General features: G+C 41.4%; 2 protein-coding genes across 9 annotated transcripts in view; one reads left to right on the forward strand and one right to left on the reverse strand.

Annotated features, from left to right (window-relative positions):
• Positions 1–2,071, reverse strand: part of crat (carnitine O-acetyltransferase b) — a 44,752-nt gene extending 42,681 nt beyond the window's left edge. Inside the window, exon 1 of the mRNA XM_018096186.2 lies at positions 1,798–2,071. Within this exon, the coding sequence (XP_017951675.2) occupies positions 1,798–1,971 (174 nt within the window). The 5' untranslated portion in view covers positions 1,972–2,071. The remainder of the gene's footprint in view (positions 1–1,797) is intronic.
• On the forward strand, positions 1,864–23,983 carry LOC100488374. Of its 8 annotated transcripts, none has more exons than XM_012969346.3 (11): positions 1,864–1,952; positions 4,527–5,689; positions 7,471–7,578; positions 10,006–10,068; positions 11,216–11,320; positions 12,331–12,468; positions 12,558–12,737; positions 20,338–20,538; positions 20,822–21,013; positions 21,284–21,378; positions 21,564–23,983. In XM_012969346.3, the coding sequence occupies exons 2-10, from the start codon at positions 4,529–4,531 to the stop codon at positions 21,374–21,376; spliced, it is 2,241 nt and encodes a 746-aa protein (XP_012824800.1). In that variant the 5' UTR covers positions 1,864–1,952; positions 4,527–4,528; the 3' UTR covers positions 21,377–21,378; positions 21,564–23,983. The 8 variants fall into 8 exon arrangements, with proteins under 8 accessions (XP_012824800.1, XP_004917193.1, XP_004917194.1 ...); XM_004917136.4 differs by lacking the exon at positions 1,864–1,952 and adding an exon at positions 2,128–2,262 and having other exon boundaries at positions 21,284–21,383; XM_004917137.4 differs by lacking the exon at positions 1,864–1,952 and adding an exon at positions 2,128–2,262.
• The last annotated feature ends 240 nt before the right edge of the window (positions 23,984–24,223 follow it).

A 24,223-nucleotide genomic window follows, 5' to 3' on the forward strand; every position in this document is an offset into this window, starting at 1 on the left:
CTTTCTCCCCCCTCCCTTCTTCCCCCTCCCTTCTTCCCCCTATTTTTGTGTTAAAAAACAATAAAAAAAAAAAAAATTAAACATAAAAAAAAAACTATACAACAAATAAAATATAGTATATCTAACCACCTACATAGTCCCTGTCAGCAGATTACTAATGTCAAGAGGCAACATCCAATGTCTAATTATCTATTTAAAAGGGTTGTAAAGCCAAATATAAAATTTTGCTTAATGAAAGAAAATATAATTCTATGTTCTACATTCATTAAATTCATTTTTAGGTAATTTGTGCATATTGAAAGCAGTATCTGTCTGTCCCTTTCTATTCTTTGCACTCCTGGTTCTGACTATGATGCCAGCTGATAAATAGATGTGTGAAAAGGCATGTAAGTAAATGGATTCTGTGCTTTGGGAGAGCTGATTTATGTTACTTTTTAAAGGTTAGAACTAAGCGCAGAAATATTAACAAACACTGCTTTCAATTTTGATTACATTAACAGATTTTAAATAACTTTAAAACCACTAAAAATCTGGAATTCATGTACATTGGATAGTTGCATAGAGTTACATTGAGAAAATGTTTGTTTTGGATTTATGTCCTCTTTAAACCACAGAAAAGTGGAGTTGAATCTCAGCTGAAGGAGAGCTGAATTACCTAGCTTAAGGTGGCCATACACGGGCCGATTGTAGCTGCCGATATCGGTCCCTTAGACCGATTCGGCAGCTTATCGACCTGTGTAGGGGCAGCAACGACAGGCCTGCCCAACCGATATCTGGCCTGAAATCAGCCAGATATCGATCGGGCAGGTTAAAAAATTCAGTCGGATCATGGACCGCATTGGCTTGTTGATGCGGTCCCCAAACCGACTGCGCCCATTACCGTCGTTATAATTCGATCGTTTGGCCCCAGGTCCAAGCGAACGGATCTTTACGTGTATGGCCACCTTTAGCAGTCAGCAGTTAACTATAATACGTGCAGTGAAAAGTATGGAATCGTTTCTGTAATTTAACTATAAATTGTACTAACCCAATGATTTGCAAAACAATGTGGATTGGGCATGGAAGGTATTTGGTTTTGGGCTAGGAATAGTTCAGGGAGAAATGAAGTTGGCACTGAGGGTGGCTGGAATGCCACCCCTAAATTTATGCCACCCTAGGCCTGGGCCTTTGGCGCCTCACTACAAATCTGGGCCTGCCAGTAGGGGAACAGAGGTAAAGAGCCCTAACAGAGTTGTTCTTTTAATGTAAAAAATAGCCACACTGGTCCAGTGGCCTTTAGTTTTAACAGCAAATGAGCAACAGGGTGGGTAACACTTCTGCCTTGCAGCTCTGGGGTCCTGACTTGTGTCCTGTGTCTGTGAGTGTTTAATGTCATACTCCAAAAACATACAGGCAGTGTATCTGGCAATTTGGCTCCTGATAAAACTGACAATAGTGTGTGTAAATATGACATGGTCCTTAAATTGTAATTGGGGGCAGGGACTGATGTAAATTAATGTGTCTGTATTAAATACTAGCACGATTAAAAAATATTTGCTTCTCCCTGACAATAATGTATTCTGTAAGGCAGAATATCCATCGAGGATATTGCATTTTACTTTTGAATAGTTTGAGGTATTTATCTGAAGCCTGTATCTATGTAAATCAAATAGCGATTTTCTGCAATGTATACATTTATACATTGCAACCGGATTGTATTTTGGAACTTTCTGAAAGAGAATAAAAACAACTTACATTGAAACCAATAGGAGAGCAGCTGACACATTAATTGTTTTTTTAAAAGGGAGGTGCCCTCACCTGTGCATGGGAAAGAAGCCTTCCTTTGAATACGGACTGAACCATCATCCCAAGAAGGAGCAAGGCTGCGATTAGTAGCAGATAGTGATCGCATCCATCAATCACACGGGCCACAGCAATTACTTCCCAATGGAATAATAGAGATGCACTGCAAAGTACTGACTGATTAACCATTTCTCTTCTAAAGATAGCCTGTACACATCGCTAATACATTCTTACCAAAGCTGTAATCAGCTTGACGAACCCATCTGTCGGGTATAACCATGTCAAAGTAGCAGTTGTTAACCTCTTACTTCGGCCAGTGCAGCGCTCTCCTGACTTTGCAATGGCCCGGGGTCTCTTGGTTCATTGAAGGAAATAATAAAAAGATCTGCAATTTTTGATCTCCACAGTTTACGCTAAAGAGCAAGTGGCGCTAAAGGATGCTGGGATTTACAGGCACAAAACCTGCAGATCTGCGACTAAGTAAATATTAATCAAGTAAATATTACTCGATTAACCCATTATTTGCCGGATAACTAACTCAAGTAAATGTTCAGGCGATTAACTCAAAGTTGTCCGACCTCACTGTACTTCTCTTTAAGTGTATTTGTAGTACCGCAGGTGGGAGATTGCAGGCGCAAATATCCCCCACAAGCAATAGCATGCTAAGCCCTCTCTAGGGCATTATACAGATATGTGGCTATTTTCGTGCCAGCCATTTTTAATGTATGGAAGTAACATTGTGTCATTGGCAGTGTCGCTGGATTCCTGTTGATCTGCTGCCTCTATGGAGGCAGCGGGAACTTTGCTCTCACAGCTGCCCAAACGGTCACACGCTGTCTCCCCCTGGAACTGGGAACTCTCAGAACCTCGAGAGATATAAACCCCGCTTAAGTATAGGGAGCCTTAGGAATCACTTGAGCTAGCCATATTTCCTTCTATGGCTCCAGCACTGATGGGGTTAAGCCCGCTCAGGTACGTGCGCACCTCAGCCCCTCCCCTGTGTATTCTGTGGCCAGCAGGATCCGCCAGCTTCCTGGACTGAGAGGTGAGCTGGCACCCAAAGGAGACACAAAGTAGCCGCACTGGTGAGATTCTCATGCTGTTGGCTGGGGTACATGGAAACTTGGCGAGAAGTCTTAGGCGTGACCCTGAGTTACCCTCCATGGGAGCAGCCGCTAAAACAGGGGCTGTGGCGGGCAGACATCATGGGACAGGGGGCAGTGCGGTAGGGAAGTGGGCTTAACTGAGAAGGCAATGTGACAGGCAGACATCATGGGACGGTGGAGGGGTGGGCTTGTCACAGGCTCTCAGCACCATTCAGGGACCTGTAAAGGACAAGCCAGGGAAACTAATGTGGAACAAAATGTAACTTAAGACCTGGACTTGGGAAAGGGATGTCTCAGAGGGAGGGGGCAGTGCCAGAGAGAGGACAGGCTCCAGCTTTAGAACATATTTAACAGGGTAAAATAAGGGGGGGGGGGTGATAGGGGACTGAGAGACTGGAACAGGGAATTCTTCAAGGGAAGATCCAGTGTTTTATCTAGAATGACATCTAACCATATGAGAATGCACACAGGGACAGGGACACACTAGAGATTGTGACCAGTAAAGATACATCCTGCTGTCCCCAAGCCACATAGATCAGACTTGCAGGAACAACACCAATTAGTGGTGGTGTTGCTAGACATTACTAGGCCTCCTTTCCCTGAACTTTAAGGTTGCAGATTTTTTTTATTTTTTGGGCCCCCTAATAGTGACATTGGACATAATTGGGCCTCTATACTCCTAGGCCCTTATCTATTGTTAGGCTTCTGTCTTGACATCCTGTTTACTTCGACTATTCCAGATTCAAAAACAAAATCCATTAGAAAGTAAAATGTAACATTTTATGACATTATTTGTTATTCAAGCTCTGGAACAAAGGCTAACATTTACATCTTTACTGCCGTTGTGCCCTAAACAGTGTGTGGTGTTTTTAAATATTTTTATATTTTAACCCACAAGTTATTAAATATAATTCCTGCAAGACAGCTTTGTTAAAAGCTGGTGTACCAATATAGTTCAAAATCCTGTATTGTAGTTGGCAATGCAGTGATAAAAAAGGTATGTAGATAATGCTAATAAACTTGCTGGTTTGCATTTGTACATTCCTGTGAGCTGTTTAATACCTTTGTTGAGCGCCTGTGCGTAATGTAGTGTATAGCAGATAACAGAAAGACAAGAGGAAGGCCAAACTGGCATGAATTTCATTATCAAATATAGAGCCCATGGATGTTAGGCCAAAAGATTGGCTCAAAAGGGGTGCCAGACCAACATGAGCATAGAAAAGATAATCCAGTTACTGTCAAACCTAGAATTCCACAGCCTTTTCATTTCTGCAATGGTATTATTTTTATAATGTTTGTACTATACCATATTTTTGCTGGTAGTGGTGTGTTATCCAGAATGCTCGGGACCTGCAGTTTTCCAGATAAGGGATCTTTCTGTAATTTGAATCACCATACCTTAAGTCTACTTAAAAATTATTTAAACATTAATATGAAATAATAATACTAATTTTAAAAATTCAAATTATTTGCTTATAATGAAGTCTATGGGAAATGGTCTTCCCATAATTAGGAACTTTTTCAGATAATGGGTTGCCAGATAACAGATCCCATACCTGTGTTATATTTTTTGTCTTTTTTGCTATTTGTAAGGGTAGTTGTTTACTATATGTTTTGTCTCAATCTTTCATCTTATAGCCATGTCCGATCACTGCCGCTTGTGTGCCAACCCCCTTCGTGGGTCACGTCGCAAATGGCTTTTTGGGGGTTCTGGTTCCCTTTCTACCCTCTATTCCCATGTTATGGGTTCTCCTGTTTCACGAACCCCACCTGGAAAATCTCCAAGATCTTATGGAGGCAAAGGATCACCAGACAATTCTGAATTTCTCTGTGGGAAGTGCTGCCATTCACTCAGTGTTTATCATCGCTATGACCTGGTAATGTCCCGCATGCGCCAGCTATATGAACGCAGATCTACACGTCTACTTGCTGAAAGAGAGAAACTCTCCTTTACCCTGCGCAGTATTCATGCCAGGGCATGGGGCCGCCCTCTTCCTGACTACCATGACCACAGTCACAACAGAAATAGACGTGGATATCATGGCTTTGGCAACAACATTAGTTCTGCTGACCAGCAGATACACCATAGGCCTGTTTCTCCTGGGTACCAGTTATTAAGCCCTGACTCTCCTTTTCCTAGCCAGCAAAACTTGTACCATGGCTCTGTAGGTTCTCTTTCCCCTGGGACCCCTGCAAAGTTATACCATCAACTTTTGGAGCAGGACCGCTCAATGTGGGAGCATGAAAGCTGGTGGGAAGAAAGAAGTGACACATGCTCAAACTGTGCCAAAGGAGACAAATGCCAATACTGTTCCTCCTGGAGGGTTTCAGATTCCAATTATGAAACTGTATGTTCTATTCCTCGAAAGATGAGCCACAGAAGAGATGAAATGGACCAATCAAGTTTACAACGGAGTAAATCACTGGGAAGTTTTTGTGGGGAGAGTAGCAGAGAAACCCTGTTGTCGTTTTCCACCTCATCCCTAGAGGGGCTCTCCTTTACAGGGGAAGATGAAATGGGTGTGTTCTGGGAGCCACCATCCCCTCTTGTTAATTCACCTCCTGTTTCCCCTTATTCTAAGCCTCTCTTAGGGGAGGCATTGAAGGGTTTGAAGGCGATAACATACAGCCCTGTAAAAACTCCTACCCAAAGCAGAATTCCAGTAAGAAAGAGGGGTAGCTATGAAAAAGTAATTGATGAGGCCAGGGGAATAATAAACAAAGATGAGAAGCCTCTAGAGCAACCCTTAGGAGAAGACACTGAAGCAGACATGGATGCATTTATGGAAATTGAGCCTGAGGTGAGACATCATGTGCAAGCCAGAATAACTCATGCTACATTTTTGTTCATTTATATCAATTTAACTCAAATAGCAATAAGTATACATTTAAAACACACAACTTCACTGAGTTTTCTGAGTGTTTTACATAAGCTTTAACAGTGCTCTGCTATTCTTTGTTGTTCTTGTTATTGTTTGTCAAAATTTTAGATTTCATGTTTTATCGGTTCAGTAAATCTTTTTACTTTTCATAAGGTATGCCTTCCTATTCCTTTCAGTCTCATTGTTAAAGGGCTGTATATCCCCTAAGTACAATAAATAGTTCTTGTGCTGAACATCATTTGTGCCTATTGTTTTAATCCTGAAAAATCAATGGCTTTTGGTATTAACAGGGTAAGGGCTCTGGCACACGAGGAGATTTGTCGCCTGCGTTTTTTCCCCCTGGCGCTTTGGCGACAAGTCGCCACGACAATACCCACGAAGTGATTTCATGCGAGTTGAGCTCCAGGCAATCTGCTACCCATGGTACCACTAAACAGTTAACCCCCCCTCATGTTTACTCAAGTCGCTCAGAAAAGGGTCTGTGTGCGATTTGAAACAGCAGGCGATTTGAAGTAGCCTCATATGTTTTGACGCTGGCGATTTACAGGGAAGTTCTGGTGATCTAATTATCTAGCTCACCAGGCCTAAACATGAAAAAGCTTCAGTCTCCCTGTATAGCTTAAGAAATACAAAACAATCATATCAATAGGCAAAAAGTATCTTCAGCACAAGCCCCCTGCATTGAAACCATGTTGAACAGGGTTATAATGCCACAGGCATCCTAAGCAACAGTGAAGTAAATGTTAACCAGCTTTTGCATAAAGAGTAATTGATTCTGCTTTGGCGTTTGGGAGAGTGCCTGTGACTTTATAAAAATAGGATAGTGCTTCTGTTTGTTATAAAGGAAACAGAAACAGTGAAGTGAAAAACCAAAGAATTTTAAAGTTTAAAAGTGCTCTTCTGTGCACTTTACAGTGTTTTTTTTATCTGATATTAGCAATTTTGCTAATACTATTAAATATCCTGCATGTGTAACATACATAACAGTCGAGAATCACTAGGAAATGTTTCCTGTATTAGTTAAAGATACTTTGCACCCTTGAGTTAACTTTTAGTATAATGTAGAGAGTGATATCCTGAGACAGTTTGGAATTGTTCTTCATGTTTTTATTATTTGTGTTTATTTAATTATCACACTTTTTGTTAATTAGCTCTCCAGTTTGGAGTTTTAGCAGCTATTTGTTTGGTAGGGTCCAAGTTACCTTAGCAACTATCATAGCAACCAGGGAGTAGTTTGAATCAAGGACAGGTATGTGAATAGAAAAGGACCTGAATAAAAAAATAAGTTATTTAAATGAACAATAACGTTGTAGCCTCACAGTGCAACAAGAAGTCAGAAGTCAAATAATTTAAAAACTATGAAAAGATAAATAATGAAGACCAATTGAAAAGTTGCTTAGAATTTGCAATTCTATAACATACTAAAAAAAAATTAAAAAGTTAATTTCAAAAGTGCTCAGAAGAGCAATTTTCCGTTAAGTTATGTGTAGGGGTTATACCCCCTCTAATTCTCTGCTCATCCTTATTAATTAAGATCTGTTGAGGGATAATAGGATTAACTGGATTATGTATGTTTGTATGTTCAGCTGCTAACTATATTAAGGCAGCTCATATGCAACAAAATCCTATTTATTTATGTCTACCGGATTCAGTTACTTTATAGTCTCCCTTCATCATATTCTTTTTTCACTTTCTTTCAGGTTTGCAGGTCTCAAGTCTCTCGTGCTCAGCGTATCCAAGATACAATTAAATGGTTGCAGAGTCAGCTGCAAGCAAATAAGAGTGACAGTAATCAACAGAATCAAGAGGTACCAGTTGAGTTGTCCTATGAAATGATAAACCCTTACTAGCTACAAAACCAGTTTGTGGCATTTGGCCTGCTACATATCGTAGTACAGGTAAGGGATCCCTTATCTGGAAACCCGATATCCAGAAAACTCTGAATTACAGAAAGCCTGTCTCCCATAGGCTCCAATTTAAAAAATCTGAATTATTTGATTAAAATGATTTCAGTGCTTTGTATTTGATCCAAACTAAGATATAATTAATCCCTACAGGATGCAAAATAATCCTGTTGGGTTAATGTTTTATTGATTTTTTAGTAGATTTAAGGTATGAAGATCCAAATTATGGAAAGATCCCTTATCCAGAATACCCTTGGTCCCGAGCATTCTGGATAACAGGTCCTATACCTGGTCACCAAACATGTAGGGCCAAAATGCATGAAACTGCCCCCTGTTGCTTCCTTTAAAGCCTTTTAGGTAAGTACTTGTTAGGTAGGTGATTGTCATAGGTAGACAATTAAAGGTGACTTTGTGGGAGTTTGCACCTGTGTAGGTTATAAAAACACAGGTCAAGTTGCCCCATGTGCCAGTGCCTTAAGCTAAATACAATAGAAGACATGTTCAGAAAACAAAATTACTATCTGTGCCAGCATACAGGTGCATTTTGAATGTGAATTTCGTATGAGCCGTATATTAGTATTTTCCCAGCATCCTTTGTCTGCACATAAAGTGCAACAGCCATGCCTCGCATTGAAAGAAAAACAGTGTATCAAATAAATTAATTAATGGGTTTAATTTTCTTTAATTGTATAAAGACAACAACTGGTAAAAGGATGAAACAATTCAACTATTATGTACAGCTATCAAAGTTGGGGTTTTTTTTGTTTGAAGAGGCACTTGAAAGAGGACAATATTATTCTTTCCAAATATGTTAAATAGGCCAGATATCGATTGGGCAGGTTAAAAGATTAAGTCGGAACCAACTGCGCCCATTGCTGTTGTTATAATTTGATCGTTAGGCACCCCTGTGATTACACTCGCTAACCTTGGACCCTGAGCCAATGTAACTCTGCAAGCACTGCACCACTGTCTTCTTTGATTCCCCAGTAGTCTCTAGAGACTGTCTGGAACCAAATGGATGCACATATCATAGTTGTGGCAAATGCAAGGACTGCTGGAAACTCACATGAGATTGTGACTTTGCCCTCCTAGAAATATAACCCAATCTGTTAAGCTTTTTAGCAAAGAAGAGCAATTGCCCAGGGTCCAAGCCTAGCGATCATAAAAACTGGGGTGCCTAGCTAATTGGCACCCTCCCCAGTGATTTACACTGGGGGGTGTAGTTTAGGATGTTTGGGTGTTTCTCCACTTAGTAAAATACAGGATTGTTTCTCTAGAAGCATGTGCCATTAATCCAGAGCAGGTCAGTGGCAGCAGCATAGAAATGTGGAGCTTCTATCAATTCAAGCAGCTTACCTCAACTTACCTGTTGGCTGTTCTAAAGAAAGACACTGTTCAGATCAGGTGGTAGGGCTTACTAACATCAGTGTTCAGGAGAGCAGTAACGGAACACTGCAGCTTATCAGAGCACCAAAATCAAATGGTTTGCCTGTTGTCACAATTTCAAATTTAAAAAACTGATTTCAGTACAGAATTATGCAACTACTAAATGATGCACTTTGAAAACAGCATGCTTCACAAGGACAATATCTCTTTGACCCCAATGAGCTGAATTGAGATGAATTGGTTAGAAAAGTCAGTGACAACCAACTAGTGCAGCTCATGCAATTGCACTCAGTAGTGTCAATGTGAACTTTCAGACAAATACCTTGAGTCTTTACTCAATAGAATTCCCAGACATGTTCTGCTGTGCTCAGTGCCAAAGGTGGCTGTCAATTCAAGACTTAGGGGGAGATTTATTAAGACACGAACGCTTGGAGCATTCATTCAATTGCTCCGATCATATTTTCGTCGATTTGTTCACGCTTGCGCAACTTTTTCGTACACTTGCGCGAAAAATTCGGAAAGGTTCTGCCGCTGTTTACAATCGTTCGGTATGAAAATTTAGTGACTTTCGGATCGCCAATACGATATTATCGTGACTAATACGTTTTTTTCGTAAGCATTTTCGTGATATTTGCGATCTTCAGAAATTATCCTATCCAATCCGAATTTTTCCCATTTGGGATTCGAACTCGTGTTTTAATGAATCGGCCCCTTAGCCTTGACTTAGATTTTTCAATTAATCAGAATTCTGTAACTTTAATTTTTTTGTATGACACTCTGAGAAGTGCTTTGGTTTTAATAAAACATATGGATACAAGTGTTTTTTGACAGTTAGTGTATATAAACAGAGGAAGGGTTGTCCTTGATGAGCATTAGCCTATTTTTAGTCTATATTTAAATTAACTGAGTAATTAAGAATTACCTAGTTTGCTTATTTTGCTATAGGAACAACAGGAACTGATCCAGGAGTTGCTGAAAACTTTGAACTTTAAGGAAGAAGTCCTGGAGGTAGGTAGAGTATAAGGATTTACAAGTGGTGCAGATTTCTCTCTATAATTCTTTGTGTAGCGTCATTAAAGAGATATACAGACCACGATAAGAATATATATAGCACATAAAATGAATTAGTACATTGTTAAGGCACCCTGGTATAATATTTTTAGAATATAAAAAGAGAAAATAATGTGTTTAATTGTCTATACAATAACATTAAGACATTTAACTTTTATGAGATCATAAAACTCAACTGCTGAGTAGTCCTGCAGGAGTTTATTTTTGTGCTCATACTTTCGTCTTTGCAGCGGCCTACCCTGGGACCACTGACTAGGTTGGTGGAAAACTCCTAGAAGAAATATCAAGGCAGAGGAAAGCCAAGTAGATGTTAGCACTGTTACTTTAACCATACCATCTTAAAGTCACAGCTTTGTATTCTTTCTTCTGTGTATTTCCCCAAAACAGACTGCAGAATAATCTATTCCATAAAACCGTAATCCAACACAGAATATATCCAGTAAATGTTCCATGGTACATGCTTTTACAAACCAAATATATAGCAGTATAAATGCTCCCAGTACAAATACAACAAACGCCAGTATGTGTGCATTGCCAACTTCATGTTTAATGCTCCTCAACTGGTAGGTCAAGGTATTCGTATTTATTTAAATATTAATACAGTGCCAACTGTATATATTGTCGTATATATATAAGCATCGCCAAATTTCACTAGAACGCATATGTGTACTTTCCCAAAATGCATAGCAGCATATATTTATGGAGTGCCAAGTTCATATAATTTCTCTTGGAATTCCTTGGGCCTTATTTGTCAGCCAGGAACTGCCCACAAGCCATGGCCCTGAAATGGGGCTGGTGCTGGGCTTTTGGGGGTAGATGGTACCCCTAGTATGGAGGTCATGTCCCAAACTGGTGATGCTCTCTTAGCCCTTAGGCTGCCTGCAAACTTTTTGTAGATGGGTTTTACCTTGGTTTTTTTTCCCCCTTTTGTCATTGATGTATGCTGCTATTGTTCTAAGGATGTTCTGATTTATGCTATGCTAGGAATCTACGTTTTTCTCTGTCTAATTTAGCGTTATTACAAGTGACGTCATCACATTATAGGTCATAGTGATCAGGATTTACTTGTATATTTTTGCTTTAGGACTGCCTGACTTTACTGCTTTCCCTGCCAGTGCCCTCCGACCCCTTATGTGGTAATGTGGTGACCCTTATTGAGAAGCTAAGGGAACAAGAAAAGAAGCTTAAGGTGACAAACAGTAAAAAAAACATTGACTATATAGCAACACAGTGCAATATAAATACATTACTGACTAGTCAGGCTTGGCCATAATGTTTCATTTTACTTTTCTTTATCTCTAGGTAATTTTACAGGTGTAGGAATTTTTGTGCAGAGTGTTTTTAACCTGGCGTTTTCTAGCTAAGTGGTTTTAATGCAATGTGGTATTAATGCAATGCGCCCTAAGGCTACTAAAAGCTAAAGTTTATTACTTAATTGTAATTAAAATCACTTTAAAGTGTCAGTGTTGCCTTTTGTAGCTCCTGTGGACCTTTTTACAGACACTGGTCTTTGTGTACATGCCAGACGAGTTGTTACATGATGCAGAGGCTGAAAGATACAATTTCAAGCTTCACGTAGAGAACAAACATTGTATGCACCTCTGACAGAGCTTGGCATAGATTAGGCATTAGGGACTAAATTGAGCTTTACAAGCTTGGGAGAGCGCTTAGCATCTATCTCTACTGTTTTAGGTTTTACAAAATTAGACATTCATTTTTGACCCCATAACCGCAATCTCTGAGTGGGTTTCCATATTACAGCCTCTGGCAAAGCAGGTCTGCTTTCACAGAATTGCAACATTGCTTTAAAAAAAGGTGCTTTTTCAATTATGTAGGCAGGAATAATACAGAAGGAAAATTACACATATGAGTGCTGCAAAATGAATTTAAAGTTTATAAGCAGGCATTAGCCTGGAACTTTTTATTGGCGGATGTCAAGTTAAAGAGCCTGGTTCGAATCCCTGTGGCAGCTTGTTGGACAATCGCCTAATTTGCTGGTTCATTGCCTTGCTTTGTGTGCCTATGATGTGCCTTAATTACTGTAAACCCCTAAAGATACTTTCTGTTCCATGGGAAAAATGATCTATTCCCCTTTCCCAAAAAATGTAATCAATCTTGTAAGCTTTCACTGATTGAATGTTACTGTTGTTTGTCTCTTTAATGAGTTCTCATCTCTGATGCTTCTTAATCTTGGGGCAGGAGGAACAAGAAGAATTAGAAGAGAATGTGCATCAGAGCAAAGAAGAAACTAAACGCTTAAAGATGGAGCTGCGTGAGAGAGAAGAGGATTTGGCACGCCTATCGAGAGTTCTGAGAGAGAATCAGGACACCATTACTGTGAGTGTATTGTGTTAAGAGATGAATTTTTGATATCTCACAGAGTGATCAATTTCTAATTGATAATAACGGTAGTCCGCATTTACCAGGCTCTACGGGACATTCTGAGTGAAAAGGAATTCTTAATTCAGCAAATGAAAATAAGTTTAGAATCTGCTATCCGATCTGCAGCCTCACAAGATACCCTGCGCCTGGCTGCTCTGCGAGAGAAAGATTCCCTGATCAGTGCCGTGCAGGGAGCTCTTTGCAGCAGTAATCAGGATGTGGAGGTGAGAGAGTAAAGTGTACAGAGGAATATAAAGCCCTTTCTATATACATAAAAGCATATACATAAACATATATATATATATATATATATATATATATATATATATATATATATATATATATATATAATATACTAACAAAGTACACGAGGTTGAAAAGGGTTCCATTTTTTTTGTCTAATTGAATGCGGCCTTACTGCAGCCTCATTCATAAGAAACCATGGAAGCCTCTCCACTTTGTCTTAGAAGGGTAGTATTTATATTATTATTTGTATTTATCATAATACATGTCCTCCCTGTGTGTACTGTTGTATGTGTATATATATTTTTTGCTTTTTCAGAGCCTCTTGTAACCAAATTATCTCCATTTTTGGAGCTACACTCTCAACATCTTTTTGCTATTGATATACTTACACTCTATGGCAGTGGTTCTCAACCTTCCTAATGCTGCAACCCTTTAATACAGTTCCTCATGTTGTGGTGACTAGGGATGTAGCGAACTGTTCGCCGGCGAACTAATTCGCGCGAACATCGGGTGTTCGCAAGTCCGCAAATTCGCGAACTTTTGGCGATGTTCGCCATTTGGGTTCGCCTTAGCTGGCGCCAAATTTTGACCTCTCACCCCAGACCAGCAGATACATGTCAGGCAATCAGGCAGCTCTCCCTCCTGGGCCACCCCCCCCCCCCCTTGGACCACTCCCTTCCATATATAAACCGAAGCCCAGCAGCCATTTTACATTCTGCCTGTGTGTGCTTGAAGAGATAGTGTAGGGAGAGAAGCTGTGATTGATTTGTGGGAGAGTTTAAGTAGGATTTCTGGCTAGTAATCTACTACTGCTTTGTATTTGTGTGGGGATAGGAGCTGTGCATTCATTTCAGGGAGAGTTTAAGTAGGATTTCTGGCAAGTAATCTACTTTCTACTGCTCTGTATTTGTGTGGGGATAGGAGCTGTGCATTCATTTCAGGGAGAGTTTAAGTAGGATTTCTGGCTAGTAATCTACTTTCTACTGCTCTGTATTTGTGTGGGGATAGGAGCTGTGCATTCATTTCAGGGAGAGTTTAAGTAGGATTTCTGGCTAGTAATCTACTTTCTACTGCTCTGTATTTGTGTGGGGATAGGAGCTGTGCATTCATTTCAGAGAGAGTTTAAGTAGGATTTCTGGCAAGTAATCTACTTTCTACTGCTCTGTATTTTTTGTCTAAATAACAATTTGTCTAAATAACAATAATAATTCCGTGTCCAGAAACATCACTTGAGTGACGGTTTTCCACCAGCAATAATATATTCCGTATCCACTACTGTATACGTTGCCCTTGCAGGCCTTGTTGCCCGGTGTCTGCAACCAAGTGCCACCTAGCTGTGTGAGCTTTTTCACAATCTGTCTAAATTACAATAATAATTCCGTGTCCAGAAACATCACTTGAGTGACGGTTTTCCACCAGCAATAAAATATTCCGTATCCACTACTGTATACGTTGCCCTTGCAGGCCTTGTTGCCCGGTGTCTGCAACCAAGTGCCACCTAGCTGTGTGATCTTTTTCACAATTTGTCTAAATAACAATAATAATTCCGTGTCCAGAAACATCACTTGAGTGACGGTTTTCCACCAGCAATAAAATATTCCGTATCCACTACTGTATACGTTGCCCTTGCAGGCCTTGTTGCCCGGTGTCTGCAACCAAGTGCCACCTAGCTGTGTGATCTTTTTCACAATTTGTCTAAATAACAATAATAATTCCGTGTCCAGAAACATCACCCAAGTTGTTGTTGTTTTGTAAAAATAAAAAAAATGCCAGGCAAAGGCAGGCCGCCACGCAGAGGCACTAGGGGCCGTGCTGCTATGACATCCTGTGGCCCTAGGAAATTGCCCAGTTTTCCGAAGGCACTTACCCTGAACTCCCAAAATGCTGAAGAGGTAGTTGACTGGCTTACACAGCACACCCCATCCTCTACTGTTTCTAACTTTGCCACAACATCCTCATCCTCCTTTGCTATGGGCACCCCACGTACCACTTCCTCCACCGCCGCCCCTTCTTCACTGGAGTCAGAGGAGTTATTTACTCATGAGTTTGTTGAACTGAGTGATGCGCAACCATTATTGCCAGAAGAAGATGAAGGAGATGCGGACGTTACACCAGATATCATAATTCAGGCAGGCAACACAACAGAGATGGACATAAGGTGTGATGAGGTCCCCGCTGCTGCTGTCTTCTGTGAGCTGTCAGAAGAAATTGATGCATCTGAGGAGAATGATGATGAGGAGAGTGATATTTTGTGGGTGCCCACAAGAAGAGAGCAAGAGGAGGATAGTTCAGATGGAGAGACGGAGAGTCAGAGAGGCAGGAGGAGATTAAGACTTAGAAGAAGCAGGGACAGCTCCCAGGGAACAGTAGGGCAACAACATGAATCGGCACCTGTGGTCAGCCAGCCAACGCACCCGCCAACTTCTACTGTTACTGCTAGAAAGCCCACATCAAAAGGCTCAGCAGTGTGGCATTTTTTTAATGTGTGTGCCTCTGACAAAAGCGCTGTAATTTGCAATGAGTGCAGTCAGAAACTGAGTCTTGGGAAGCCCAACACCCACTTAGGTACAACTGCTATGCGAAGGCACATGAACGCCAAACACAAAGCACTATGGGAGCAACACCTCAAAGGCAGCAGCCAAACGCTAAGCCACCCTCCTTCTGCTCCAGCATCTTACTGCTCTACCTCTGCTGTCCTTGACCCGTCTCAACCACCCTCCACTCCGCCTTCCAGTTCCTGCTCATCTGCCCCCAGCCAAGTTTCTGTGAGGGCCATGTTTGAGCGTAAGAAACCAATGCCTCCGAGTCATCCCCTTGCCCGGCGTCTGACAGCTGGATTGTCTGCACTCTTAGCCCGCCAGCTTTTACCATACCAGCTGGTGGACTCTGAGGCTTTCCACCAATTTGTAGCAATTGGGACACCGCAGTGGAAGGTACCCAGCCGCAATTTTTTTTCACAGAAGGGAATACCACACCTGTACCAGCATGTGCAGAGCCAAATCACCGCATCTCTGTCATTTAGTGTTGGGGCAAAGGTCCATATGACTACTGACACATGGTCCTCCAAGCATGGTCAGGGCAGGTATGTCACCTACACTGCCCACTGGGTGAACCTGGTGATGGCTGGGAAGCAGGGAATGCGTGGTTCAACAACAGTGGAGTTGGTGTCACCGCCACGGGTTGCATGCGGGTCTGCCACCACCTCTACTCCTCCTTTGCTCTCTAACTCGTCTTCTAAGTCGTCTTCTAAGTCGTCTTCTAAGTCGTCTTCTAAGTCGTCTTCTAAGTCGTCTTCTAAGTCGTCTTCTAAGTCGGCTTCTTCCTCGGCTTCTTCCTCCTCTGCTGCTGTGTCCTCCTCCACACCTGTGCAGCTCCACATAGGCTATTCGACGTGCCAGGTACGCCGTTGTCATGCTGTCTTGGGCATGACGTGCCTGGAAAGTAGAAACCATACCGGATCTGTACTCCTGTCATCTCTGCACTCACAGGCCGATCGGTGGCTGACCCCACACCAACTGAAAATTGGAAAAGTGGTGTGTGACAACGGAAGCAATCTGTTGGCAGCACTGAGACTGGGCAATTTAACACATGTGCCCTGCATGGCACATGTTTTAAATTTGATAGTCCAACGGTTTGTCTCGAAGTACCCAGGATTGCAGGACATTCTCAGGCAGTCCAGGAAGGTGTCTGGCCATTTCAGACGTTCCTACACAGCCATGGCACGCCTTGCTGACATTCAGCGGCGGCACAACTTGCCAGTCAGGCGTTTAATTTGCGACAGCCAGACTCGCTGGAATTCAACGCTCCTCATGTTTGAACGTCTGCTGCAACAACAAAGAGCCATCAATGAATACCTATTTGAACTGGGTGGTAGGACTGGATCTGCAGAGCTGGGGATTTTTTTCCCCCGTTACTGGGTGCTTATGCGCGACGCCTGCAGGCTGATGCGCCCTTTTGACGAGGTCACAAATATGGTTAGTCGCTCTGAAGGCACCATCAGCGACCTAATACCCTTTGCTTTTTTTCTTGAGCGTGCCGTGCGACGAGTGACAGATGACGCTGTAGACCAGCGTGACCAAGAGCCTGATTTCTGGGCGGAATCACCAGAACGTTCCCAGGCACCTGCTGCAACGCAGGGAGAGGTGTCAGAAGCGGAGTCAGAGGAGGAAGGTGGCTTTGTGGAGGCAGAAGACCAACAGGAGCAGGCTTCCCAGGGGGCTTGTGGTCACCTTTTGTGGAGCCCTGGTCTTGTACGTGGCTGGGGGGAGGAGACGGTGGTGGATGAGGACGTAGTCCTTGATAACGAGGAAGGGGAGATGGATACCTCTGCATCCAACCTTGTGAGAATGGGGTCTTTCATGCTGTCATGCCTGTTGAAGGACCCCCATATCAAGAGGCTTAAGGAGAAGGACCTGTACTGGGTGGCAACGCTACTAGACCCTCGTTACAAGCATAAAGTGGCAGAAATGTTACCAACGTACCACAAGTCCGAAAGGATGCTGCATTTCCAAACCAGCCTGCAAAACATGTTGTACAATTCTTTTAAGGGTGATGTCACTCCACATTCCAGGGGCAGAGGTGCCGGTAATCCTCCCACGAGCACACCTGCAAGGACAATGCACTTTGGCCACTCTGTAACGTCAGACATGCAAAGTTTTTTCAGTCCAAGGCAGCGCCAGGACCCTTCTGGATCCACCCTCAGAGAACGCCTCGACCGGCAGGTAGCGGACTACCTGGCATTAACTGCAGATATTGACACTCTGAGGAGCGATGAACCCTTGGACTACTGGGTGCGCAGGCTTGATCTGTGGCCAGAGCTGTCACAATTTGCCATAAATCTGTTGTCTTGCCCTGCCTCAAGTGTCCTCTCAGAAAGGACCTTTAGTGCAGCAGGAGGGATTGTAACTGAGAAGAGAACTCGCCTAGGTCACAAAAGTGTTGATTACCTGACCTTTATTAAAATGAATGAGGCATGGATCTCGGAGGGTTACTGCACGCCGGAAGACTTGTTCTGACTGCCCATGCAGCTGTCCTTCTCTGCACGCCGCTTGACACCACACACAGCTGTCCTTTAGCGTCCTCCTCCACCACCGTACAAACTAGGGTGCAAATCCTACTGGCTTAATTGTAAGCCAAACTTTTTGGACAGGTAAATCCTGAATTTTTCTCTCTTCTACTCTTCTGTGCTTGTCACCCTATCTGAGTTCTTTGAAAGGGTTTGGCTGGGGCATGGTTATGATACCATCTAGCTTTGATGTTTTTAATGTCTTCTGTGCTTGTCACCCTATATGAGTTCTTTGAAAGGGTTTGGCTGGGGCATGGTTATGATACCATCTAGCTTTGATGTTTTTAATGTCTTCTGTGCTTGTCACCCTATCTGAGTTCTTTGAAAGGGTTTGGCTGGGGCATGGTTATGATACCATCTAGCTTTGATGTTTTTAATGTCTTCTGTGCTTGTCACCCTATATGAGTTCTTTGAAAGGGTTTGGCTGGGGCATGGTTATGATACCATCTAGCTTTGATGTTTTTAATGTCTTCTGTGCTTGTCACCCTATCTGAGTTCTTTGAAAGGGTTTGGCTGGGGCATGGTTATGATACCATCTAGCTTTGATGTTTTTAATGTCTTCTGTGCTTGTTGTCACCCTATCTGAGTTCTTTGAAAGGGTTTGGCTGGGGCATGGTTATGATACCATCTAGCTTTGATGTTTTTAATGTCTTCTGTGCTTGTCACCCTATATGAGTTCTTTGAAAGGGTTTGGCTGGGGCATGGTTATGATACCATCTAGCTTTGATGTTTTTAATGTCTTCTGTGCTTGTCACCCTATATGAGTTCTTTGAAAGGGTTTGGCTGGGGCATGGTTATGATACCATCTAGCTTTGATGTTTTTAATGTCTTCTGTGCTTGTCACCCTATATGAGTTCTTTGAAAGGGTTTGGCTGGGGCATGGTTATGATACCATGTAGCTTTGATGTTTTTAATGTCTTCTGTGCTTGTTGTCACCCTATCTGAGTTCTTTGAAAGGGTTTGGCTGGGGCATGGTTATTATACCATCTAGCTTTGATGTTTTTAATGTCTTCTGTGCTTGTCACCCTATATGAGTTCTTTGAAAGGGTTTGGCTGGGGCATGGTTATGATACCATCTAGCTTTGATGTTTTTAATGTCTTCTGTGATTGTCACCCTATCTGAGTTCTTTGAAAGGGTTTGGCTGGGGCATGGTTATGATACCATCTAGCTTTGATGTTTTTAATGTCTTCTGTGCTTGTTGTCACCCTATCTGAGTTCTTTGAAAGGGTTTGGCTGGGGCATGGTTATTATACCATCTAGCTTTGATGTTTTTAATGTCTTCTGTGCTTGTTGTCACCCTATCTGAGTTCTTTGAAAGGGTTTGCCTGGGGCATGGTTATGATACCATCTATCTGAGATATTTTTTCTGTCCTCTGTGCTTCAGTGGCTGCAACAAAAAAAACATAATTTTTTAGGAATGTACACATTCCTGATTTTTCAGGGTTCTGCAACTGCGGCAAAATCGTATCTTTTATGGTCACCACAGGTGATCGAAAAGGTAGGACAAACCTGGGGCCACACTGCAGAATCAGTGTTTTTTGGTTCACGTTACTCTACATTGAATTACCTCTGCCTGACCATGCACGTGCGCACAAGCACGGTGACTGCTAAACACACCACTACAGAAATATTCCCACCGACGGGACGAACGTCCTGGAGGTGACAAGCAACTAGTAAAAACTAATATTCGCACACTTGACAGTATCATTAAAGCTTTTTGCGTTTTTTTTCGTTGCAGTAAACGCGGCGTTTTGTCTTTGCGTGTGAACCGGCCGTAACCTTTACACGACTTGATTGGAATGTAGATGCCGGACTTTTTAAAGCAGTTTATTACATAAGTTTAGGAATGTAGTGTGATTTTTGCCCTTTACAGCACAAAACGCAACGCTGTGTCAACAACGTATTTTTCAGAGAAATTTTTGCCATTGATGCCCCTCCTGCATGCCACTGTCCAGGTCATGGCACCCTTTAAACAACTTTAAAATCAGTTTTCTGGCCAGAGATGGATTTTCTAGGTTTTAAAGGTCGCCTTCATATTGAAGTCTATGGGGTTCGCAAAGTTCGCGAACATTTTTTTTTAGGTTCGCTACATCCCTAGTGGTGACCCCAAACCATAAAAGTATTCCTAAGACCATTAGTAGGTCTTAGGCGACAATGGGATGTCTTTGCTTGGAATACAATCATTCCCCCCCACCACCATTTTCCTAATGGCAGTGTCTATCCTTTCTGGCTTTCTTCATTCCTATTAACTTCCTTACATCTGGGTGGTTCATACAAACATACAAATTATATTTGTAATTTGTTCTGGGTTGTTAGAGATCTAACATAGCATCTTTTCTGGTAGAGTCTTTAATAACCTGTGATATGAAACTGTCATGAAGCACATTTATTGACTTGTTTTCATTAACAGTATTTTCAGTATTATTACAACAATCAATCTTGTCAACCTTGATCAGCCCAACTCTTGTCATATTTCCATTAGTTCATCACTCTACGTGTGCTTCTCTCCTAGGCCCTTGCGGAGTCCCTTCTCTCTCAGGGGCTGGATGATCTAGGCGGTGTCTCACCTACTGAAGCCCTAGTTAATCAGCTAAAGGAGAAAAGCTCTCTTATGTCCCAGACACTCACAGACAGTCAAAAGCAGAGCATTCTGCACCAAAAAGACATCCAGGATTTGTTGAATGCTCTCAATGAAAGCCAGACCCTGCTGCAGGTAAGTTGTCATAACTCATTCTTTGTATGGGAACACGGTAGTAACCTCAGTACATGATGGTATAGTCACCAAACCTCACAAATGACTTATCTTGTGTTCAGTAATATGATTCAAATGATACATTTATAACAAACACCTAAATTATAGGAATATGATATTTTTAGGGCCTTAATGTATGAAATGTATGCTGCAGCCTTGGTGTTATAAAAGAGCCAGGCAGAGTACTTGTTCTGTAACCCTATGTACTATACTACCCATAATCGTGTAAACTTTTCCATTCCAGGATCAGCTGCAGCACTGTAAAGTGCGCCTTCAAGCTGGAGCAGAGGAGAAAAATGCCCTACGTGAAGCTCTGCGGCTGTGTGAGACAGAACTAAGGGCAGAGAGACAGAAATATGTGTGTGATATGCAACTGGCATGCGGGGAAATGGCTAAACTTCAGGGCACAGCAAGAGAAAGGGATAGGACCACACAGGTAATGGAGTGAACATGTTTGTTTATTACTTTTGTGACAGTAATCCTGTAGGTGCACTGCTTTTCTTTTTAGTCTGCTGGGAATTGTTACTTCTCTTCTGGTATGAGCATTTATGTCTAAACTGTTACTACCCAGCTGTTGCTGGCTGAGGGTGATAGTAATAGTATTTCAGCAAAATGTTAAATGTAACAGCTTAGACATTCTACCTAAATATATAAATGGTGAATAGCAGAACATTCAGTCACTGATCTATCTTGCTGACTTATTTAGAAGTTGCTGCAAGAAGCACAAAGCAGAGATCACACAATCAAGAGGCTGCAAGAGAGACTGAGCCAGGGAGGTGTCCTGAGAGACACGTTGTGAGGGTGAGGTTTGTGCTATTCCTACTTGAAATTCTCTTACTCTCTTACTGTTTAGTACTTTATTTTGATGTTCATTTTGCCCTGGATATTCTTATTTTCTCCAACTAACTTCCACTTCAGTATATCATTTTTTTCTGTATTGTTGATTCAACCTTTTTGACACACTTCTTTATTGTTCGCTCTTTCAGATTCGCCACTCTTTTGATAACTTCTGTCCGTTCCAGCATGGGATACCTTGGTGCCAATGTATTTTGTTTACAATGAAAATGGACGTTTAGGATCATATCTATCTCTGTCAGTGGGATTGCTTGGTGCCAATGCTTTCTGTTTACAAATAGACATGTGGAAGTTCGGGTTTCTATCTAATTCTAATAAAATTGGCAATTATAGATATACTTGTGCATACAAAGATTGTTTCATAACCTTTACAGGGCTATAGTTCTCAGGATGTTAGGTTTAATAGATTCTGGTCAGTGGGCTTATACATTCTTTGTGTCTGTCTCATATAAACTGCCACTTTCAACCATTATTATGTCAGGCAAAGAAATCTCCATACTAATTGGTTTCTGTCTCTGCAAACTGGCAGTAAGAATCATTTGCCAAGAGTGCACAGACACATGGTTAAAAACATCCAAAAAGTCCAAATATTTATGTCAAGAGCATGTAATTAGGGATGCATCGAATCCATTTTTTTGGATTCGTTCAAACCCCTGAACGCTTCGTAAAGGATTCGACAGAATACCAAACCAAATTAGCATATGCTAATGAGGTTTTAGAAGGGTTAAATGTTGACACGTGCGTATTGCGCGCTGAAAATTTTCAACTTCTGTGTTTACGTTACAGAACGTCACGTGATTTTTTGGATTCAGTTCGACCAGGACCATGGATTCTGCAGAATCCTGCCAAAAACGGCAGAATATTGTCCCAATAACAAACCAAATGCTGGATTCCATGCATCACTACATGTAATTATAGACTAGTACACAGCATTGTAACTCAGGGGCAGTAATCTGAGCAAATCCAATAGCATTTAGCATGATATGGATAATTTATTGATTATATACTGGACAAATGCATTGGTGTTATTTTTAAACTGGGGTTTCTGGAGTTCCATGAAAATCATGTTTTTGGCTTACTGTGTTGGTCTACCTTGGTTTTGTGTTACTATTTTTACTGTATGGGTAAATGTGTTCTTTGGCAACTGAGAACACAGATTGTTCCTGTACCTGTAATATTACTTTATTTGTATTTTCTGGTTACAAGGATGGTAATTAGGCTTGTCTGTAATAGGTAAAAAAAAACCTTTCTTATGCTGTATATAAGAGGGAAGGCAGGGGTAAAGCTCTGTTTGGGGGACCTGGGCAGATGCTTTTATCTGCTGAATCTGTGAGACAGGCATGCAGTGATAAGAAATGCCAAATAACAGATTTATTGATTGTGCTCCAAATTATCTAACCAAAGCAAGAATTTATTTAGAATGAATGATTAAAAGGTGAAGAGAATGGACAGTACACTGCCAGTGCCATATGAATGTAAAGGAATGTGATGGGAGAAGTGTATTTACACATTTCTGCCCCCAGTGAGAACCTTGCAAGTTACCCGTTGCAGTGTTGCTATATTTACATAATTTACAAAGTGTGTGTTTGGGGGATTCCCTATTATTTCTTTAAGCCACTGCCATAAGGAGGGGTGTGAGAGTGTTCTTAGGGGTGATGTTTTGTTGTAAATACATGTTTAAACTTATAGGGTGGGTCATTCAGAACTTCATAAATTAATGGGAACACCTTACAGAGTTAAGGGGTGTTTGTATATTAATGGATTACATGGAGCATATTTGGAGTTTTCCAACTCACTGCCAAATCACTGTGTTGTCTGTGCCGTGTGTGCCAGATGAATATTATGTGCTCTATCTGTATCTATGAGCAAGAGAAGGATGGCTTACAATGGACCATTATTACTGTATGTTAAAATGTGTGCCATGCATATAAATATAGATATCATTCAGTAGGCCCACACTGGCCACCAGTGTAAAAGAAAATAGATAATTCTGTGCGTAACATCTCCTGTACCATTCTGCGAATAAGATGGGTACATTTATTGCCTGGGTGTTATAGTTTGATTTGTAGAAATCTTATTTCCATCCTGCAGAATTTGAAAGATTCTGTATTACTGAACATGGGCTATTACTTGGGGTTTTAGTGAAGATTGTATCTCAGTGAGTAAGGAACATTCATTTGGGAAGAAGGCATAACAGATTCCAGTCCTGAATTTGCAGTTCTATTGGTGATAAACTGGACAATGTGGTAAAAGCACAGACCGTGCTTGACAGTAAAATGTAGCAGCTTTGGGAAAGCGAGTGAATATTCAGGCCTATATCTCAGTCTGTTGTGGCACATAAGAAAATATTAGTTTTGATTTATTCAGTATTTATACTTTCTAGAAATCCATAGCCAACTTTTGCAATGAATTTTTTAATGGTTCAGTATATACAGTATCTATATATAATATCATTTAAATGAATTGATTTTCTGTTATTTGCTGTGCCAATAACTGATGTAAAAACAAGATGATTTATTTTTCATTCTCTATTAAATTGTGCAAAAAATAATCTTGTTTCTTCTATTTGTTCCCACACCCTGGATCCAGGAAAGATAACGAGCCTCACCTTTATTCTTGCTTGTGTCTCAGGCACAGCAAAATCGGATTATACACAGAATTTAAGTGGGAGGCAGAAGCTGACTAGATATTTTATTATAAATTTTCTCTGTTTGTGAAGATATTGTCATATGAGAGGGGTACGAAGTTGCTCAGCCCTTTAGTCATAAGTCTCTTGCTAGCATGGTACTAT

The sequence above is a fragment of the Xenopus tropicalis genome, chromosome 8 (genome assembly GCF_000004195.4).
Source record: "Xenopus tropicalis strain Nigerian chromosome 8, UCB_Xtro_10.0, whole genome shotgun sequence".
NCBI classification, from domain to species: Eukaryota; Metazoa; Chordata; class Amphibia; order Anura; family Pipidae; genus Xenopus; species Xenopus tropicalis.

What these genes read in the sequence shown, in the direction of transcription:
- LOC100488374 (XM_004917136.4), top strand. Translation starts at nt 2,220, where the DNA reads ATGCTGGGATTTACAGGCACAAAACCTGCAGATCTGCGACTAA. An exon ending in GTAATCAACAGAATCAAGAG is followed by an intron (nt 7,579 to 10,005) that starts GTACCAGTTGAG and finishes ATTTTGCTATAG; the next exon opens with GAACAACAGGAACTGATCCA. An exon ending in TTAAGGAAGAAGTCCTGGAG is followed by an intron (nt 10,069 to 11,215) that starts GTAGGTAGAGTA and finishes TTTTTGCTTTAG; the next exon opens with GACTGCCTGACTTTACTGCT.